Here is a 6491-nt window from a genome sequence, read left to right as displayed (position 1 = left end):
GTTTTATTTTGTGCAATTAAGTAGTTCAATAACTTGTAAAGTGACAAGTTTTGCTCATTGCAGTAGTCAAAATCCAGAAGATTTTCTAGAAATGGGGGACATTACCAGGCACCTTGACCTAGCTTGCTGCACCCCATTACATTTGTGGCAAACTTATTATACTTTATTTTTAAACAGTGAAACAGATTAAAATACCCTCGGAGAATGCGCTGCTCGGTATTGAACAAGGTAAAAAAGGAGTTGAAATCTTTAATTGCTTGCTAGCATACTGACAAAGCTTCCCTGACTTTGTAAGGATGCAATAGATTCTTGTACTTGAACTTGTACTTTAACTCTTTCCTCACTCATTTTTGTCAATGCTGCCTCTCTGCTGCTAAGCAGCAGTCATTACATTTACCAGATTTGATGCACTTCACATTTTGTGTCATTCTTAGACATTGTAAATCTAACAGCCATGCAGCCTGAGCCTGTGAAAAACATAGAGCCAAAGCCTTTTGATATGACTGTGCTAACAGCCACCCAGCACTCCTGACCAGTGTGCAGCCTGTCATGAAACAAAGATCCCTTGAATTTGGGGTTTTAAGAGAGCTAGAGTAATGATCCAGTCCATACCCCTTCCCCAGTATAAGATCAAAAGTAATCTCTGATAGATGCACGCACAAGCTGATCTCCCATTGCAGAAACTCTATACTTTCCCCAAATCACCCGTTTCAGAGCATTTTCCTATCATCAAGTCTATATCTCACTGGAGCTCATGACTTTTGTCCTTTCTGTAAGGGAGAAGAACAAATTATTACCTTCCTTGTGGTGTTTGCCATCCTCTTCGGATTTAAGCAAAAAAAAGCAAAAAGGACAGGACTAGAGCCATGACCAGGTAATCGCAGGTCTTCACAGATGATTGGGTTAGCAGATGTTACACCTATGTGTCTACAGCTTGTTTAAAGTTGATTTAACCAAGGAACAGCTTGCAGCCAAATAATTAGCGCTGTTGTAATTAACCTATGCAAGGAAGGAAACTGAGGTTGCAGGTATATGACTGGCAGTTCTCTGCCACAACATTCACTTAATGTGGGATATCTAGAAGTAATGAAGTAGCTCATTAACTCAATAAGAGACAAAGTCCACTTAGATGTATTGGCATAGCTGCATAGTAGCTTTTCTGGATAGATTGTTTTATATTCCACCTCAATTTGGCTAAAATTTGAACTTGGCTCAGAGCTTGGAACTATGCTTAAAAATACTGGCATAACACCAGATTAAATGCAAAAAAAAAAAAAAAAAAAATTTACCCAGCTCACCTGGATGATTTGGATGTGACCCTGGCTGTACCTACATCACCTTCAAACACTGTTTCTCTCTCACACAACCAATCAACTCTTCAACCTGCCAAAAGGACCTGCATGGAAATACTTATATGCCTTAAGGAATGTGATCACCCTAATCACTCACTGCTGGGGCTTCAGAGGCACTAATCATCACAGAGGAGAAACAGCTGCCTGGGAATAGCCAGGAATAGCAACAGTTTGTAAACAGATGCGAATAGCAACAGCTTGTAAACAAATTCGCTCCTCTTCCCCACTGCATGGGCTATGTCTGTCTCAGCATTAAGCAGTGCCAAACAGATCTTTGGTCCGCAAAGGGGGAAGATTTTATCTCTGGGTGGGCAAATACCCCTCTGGGCATGACTAGCTGTTCTCCTGGTACGCACCCAATGGCGCATGTGTCCTTTGGGCTTAATTCTGTCGGTGTAAAACTCACTTTGGATTTGAATCCAATGTCGCTGCGCTCCTGGGGCACAAGATAGCAGCCTGGATTCTTGGGGCTGTATTTTAATGTCACCTTTCATCTGAGGATCCTGAAGCATCCATGACCTTTAGTGAATGCTTTGTAAATGAGTGCTGATCCTTTGGACCTAATCTAGGTATTCCCTGTCCTTGCAGTGTCTGAGGGTGGAGGCCATGTATGAACCACAGATGGTCAGTATGCTATTTAGGGAGAGGGATGTGGGGGACGGAGTGCAGGAAGCCATCCAGATAATCCCCACATCTTGGATCAATGTCAGTTTTTCAGCTGTTTCAGTCTGGCAGCTACAAACATGACACAAAGAGGAATGACTTATGGCTGTGCTGGCCCCTTGGGCTACCGGTCCTTCAAAAGAAAGCAACCAAAACTAGTAGAAATCTGCAGAGACTGGAGAGGAGGAGAAGCCCAGAAGATCAGTTTAAGGAGCCTTGTGGCTTCTGCTGGCATTTTGGATACAGACAAATAGACGGCATGTTTGGAGATGCTCTTGGAAGGAGGCAACCCACATCAGGGCAGGGACAGCCCTGAGCTGACAGACATGGGAGCATGACAGCATGATAGACCATGGGAGACCCAAGCTGGGGTAGAGGAGAGTGAATAAAGATGAAGGAGCAGCAGAAGGAAACCACCACACACTGATCCAGACCTCCTGGACCACCATCACCCCACCAAAGGGGCTGGGAGGGTAGGAGTGCAATGCGTGGGCACAACATGGGGACCTGAGGCTAGGACAGGGGAGAAGAGATGTTGAGGTGATGAAAAATCAGGGGAAGGGTGAGAAACAGTGTTTCTCTAAATGTTTTTAAAATTATTTTTGTATTCTTTTTTGCCTCAATGCATGAACTAATTATCATAAGTTTATGTTAATTTGTCATAAATTAAATTAAGTGAAAATCCCCAGGTAGAGACTGTTTTGCTCCCAATAGAAACTCCTTGTTTCCTTGGTCTCTTTTTTTGTCCCCTCTTCTTCCATGTGCTGCTCCTGGCCACTCACCCATGGAGATATGTTTTGCTTTCAGATGTGTATTTCCATCACCTGAGCTCTCCCTGCATTCATGTTTCTCAACATACAACTCGTTGGTGACTTTGGCCATCCAACTTATTTTCATCCTGCTTCTAATGTGGCACACAGGGCTGCCTTGATGTGTGATTTCAGCAGCTCTTCCAGCATCAGAGGGCATGGAGATATCAGTGTGGTGGGAAGCCATCTCTGAGTCCTGCCCTACCACAAATAGGGCCCTGCCTCAGGGTCCCCACAGCCAAGCGATAGCTTCTCTCCCACTCCAAAGTCTGACCTGGCCATCAAGGGACCAGGGACATCTCACTGCAGCGGTGGGGAGAGGCCAGAACAGCTGGGGAGCACGTGGGGTGGGCACCCAGCATCCGTGTTCAAAAGGACCTCTTCAGAAAGCCCTCCCCAGCTGCAGCCTCACACCAGGACTCACATGCTCACCTCAGCACGTGAGCCAGATGCGGACCTGCCAGGCAGCCTGGTGCTCCAGATGCAGTCCCGTTGTATAATCCAATGGATGTGTTCCCAACCTTTGCAAGCAAAGATATCGCATCTGTGTGTCTGAAATGGGATGGCTTTTCTGCTCTGAGGCCTTTTGTCATTATCACAGTGCAAACAGGAACAAGAAGACCTGAGTTGGAGGCTCGCTCTTCATAATGCAGAGGTGAACCAGCGAAGCACTGCCCACTGAACACCACTTTGCGATTACTGCATCCTTTACCCTACCTGGCGTCTTTGCACCTGGCTCACAGTGCTGTGCCTGAGCGGCAGAAGGTGGGGGAAGCCCACCCAGCCAGGATGAGACCTCTGGTAGAGCTAGAGAGGAAATCTTGGGGGCTGCTGGGCACTTGGGGTTGTTGGATGCATCTCCCAGAGATGGTGGCAGTAATTAATTGCTTGGGTTTTTGTAAAAAGAGACATGGAAAGTCTGCTGGGACTCTGGCCAAGAGAAACAGCTTAGGGAGAAGGTAAATCACTGCCCTGCCTCCCTTCTTCTGCAGCAAGGGTTTCCTCCAACTCTGAGAGGCAAAAGGTAATCCTGGTCTTCTGGAGCTGAAGATGAAAGAGGGAGAATGGCAGGAGATTGCCCACTGGAAACCTCCCAGCATACAGCTTGGTGATAAACTCCCCAGCTGCAGGGCAGCTTCTGAAGTCTGCTCGGCAAGCTGGAGAGCCAGAGGTCCTTGGAGAAAAGGAGCTGCTGCTTACAGCTTGGTCAGGAATATGGTGAGTCATCCCAGGTAGTCAGGTACACGAGCTGTGCGAGGCGGGAGGAAAGAGAGGGTCTGAACCAAGCACTGATGGAGGTCCCAATCTGTTGTGGGATGGAAACACAGCTTGAATTCTGATGATGCATGATTTTTTTCTTAGTGTAATCTGGGAACTCATAAGAGAGCCTGTGCTGGGTCAAATCAGAAGTCCTCCTCACCTGGGATCCACTCTCCAGCGGTGGCTGTGCCTCTGGGCACAGCCGGCAGAGCCCCCCCAAGGAAAGAGAGGTGTCTTGAATCCAAATAAACACCGAAGAATTTAATATCTGAACAACAGTGATCATGCTTTTTACTTGATATCACTTCACAATCTTTTTGATAAACTCCACACACTGACCTTGCCATGATTTAGTAACAAGCAGAATAACAAATCAACTTCACATATTATAAGGGAGTTTCAGTGAAAGTGGCACAATCTGGGCATGTTTTGCAAAGTTTAATGATTCTTTCTATTATGTTTTATTGAAAAGACTTTTAGGTGTAGTTTGCAAAGGATGCCTCTCAATGTCAAACTCTCTGCTTCCAACAGCACCACCCCAGCCATGTTTTTCTTGACTGGCATCCCTGGGCTGGAAGATATGCACCCCTGGATTTCCATTCCGTTCAGCACAGTGTTCACCGTAGCCCTCCTTGGGAACAGCACCCTCTTGTACATGATGAAGACGGAGCCAGCTCTCCACAAGCCCATGTTTTATTTCCCCTCCATGCTGTCTGTCATTGACTTGATGCTGTCCCTGACCACCATGCCCAAAATGCTGAGCATCTTCTGGTTCAATGCCCAGGAGATCACCTTCAGTGCTTGCCCTGTGCAGATGTTTTTTCTTTGCACTTTCTCGGTCATGGAATTGGTGGAGCTGCTGGCCATGGCTTTCAACAAGTAGGTTGCCATCTGCAATGCCCTGAGCCACAAGCTCCATCCTCACCATTTCCCTGGTAGTCAAGAATGGGATGCTGGCTCTAGCCAGGGCAGCTGGGCTCATGTTGCCTCTGCCTTTTCTCCTCTGTTGCCTGCTGTACTGCTGCTCCCACATCATCTCCCACTGCCACTGCAAACACATGGCAGTGGTGGAGCTGACCTGTGCCAACACCAGGTTCAGTAACATCACCATGGCTCTCTTCATCATGGGGTTGGATCTGTTGTTCATCAGGCTCTCCTACCTCAGGATCTTGAGGATCATGTTGAGCCTGGCATTGAGGAGGACAGACTGAAGGTATTTGGGACCTGCCTCTCCCACATCTGCATCATCCTCGTCTTCTGCACCCCTGTGGTTCTCCCATCAGTAATCCACAGGTTTGGTTGCCACATTGCCTCTCACATGCACATCTTGATGGCTAATTTCTAACTCCCATTCCCCCACCATGGTGTATGGTGTCAAAACCAAGCAGATCCATGACTGCTCATTGCTCATTGCATTCTCCTCTCAAGAGAATCTAAATTCTTGCACATCCCATCCACAGGAGCATGTACAGACATCCATACAACTGCACATGCAAATTGCAGCCCATGATGGGCCACAGAAATTAACCCTGGACACGTAACTCCGCAGCAAGTGCATGATCCACTTTAAACAGCTTCTATCTCTTATCCTCAATCTTTCCAAGTTTAAGACGTGAGAATTGTGAGAGGATTGTACATATGTGCTGAAAACGGTAGCATTTCAGCTCATCACTGCCTGCAGCAAGCAGCAAAGCCTGCTTGGCAGACTGAGGAGGGTGCTAAATCCAGAGGTCAGCCTATGTAGAACTGGAAAATTTTCAGAGTATTCAGCTTTGACGTCACTGTGCTGATAGTGAGCTGGAGGTAAATAATACTCTTGTTTGAGCTCCACAGGCTGCATTTCTTCTCTTTTTGTGTGCTAAGGAAATGAGCTGATGGCCTGCACGTCTTCTCCAAAGAGCTATTGATGCTGCTGGACCATTTAACTAAAGTGGGTGGGGGAAAGAGGGGCCAAGCCATCCTGTGTTGGCAGGCAGCTGGGAGAGGAGTGAGGTTTGAGGTGCTGACCCTCGCTGCCAGGAGAGGGAGTGGGTGGTGGGTGATGCCCACTCCTCCAGCACATGGCACTGGCACAGGCACAGACCAGCCCGGAGCCCCATGCCTGCTCCCAGCCTCTTGGCTAGATGTGCAGTGGCCAATGACACACCTACCTGGAGGAGGGTTGCTCACATTTTCCAGCATGAACTCTGAGAACGGTGTCAGTAACGGCAGGGTTAAACCTGCTGCATGCACCTTATCCCCCCTCAATAGCAAAGGCAGAGCACTGACCCCTTCCGCCACCCCTGTATGCACTGGGGGGCTCAGGGGACCAGCTCCCAGGGCCATGGGGAAGAGCACAAACACCTGTGAGCACTGGGGTTTTCAGCTCTTTTCAGTTGTGCTTGTCCTCATATGACTTGGATGTGAT

The 6491-nt window shown here is 47.6% G+C and overlaps 1 protein-coding gene across 1 annotated transcript; it reads left to right on the top strand.

Annotated features, from left to right (window-relative positions):
• Positions 1-4628: 4628 nt before the first annotated feature.
• Positions 4629-5429, top strand: LOC309586945 (olfactory receptor 52K2-like; the record flags this gene model as incomplete). Its single annotated transcript, XM_082304676.1, is given in 4 exon segments — positions 4629-4964; positions 4968-4994; positions 4996-5275; positions 5278-5429. Coding segments are annotated over 4 exon segments (795 nt in total).
• Between the last annotated feature and the right edge of the window lie 1062 nt (positions 5430-6491).

Source organism: Platalea leucorodia, assembly GCF_965183815.1.
Source record: "Platalea leucorodia genome assembly, chromosome: 2".
Lineage (NCBI taxonomy): Eukaryota > Metazoa > Chordata > Aves > Pelecaniformes > Threskiornithidae > Platalea > Platalea leucorodia.
Note: the sequence above shows the minus strand (reverse complement) of the source record. Positions and strands in the feature narration are given on the sequence as shown.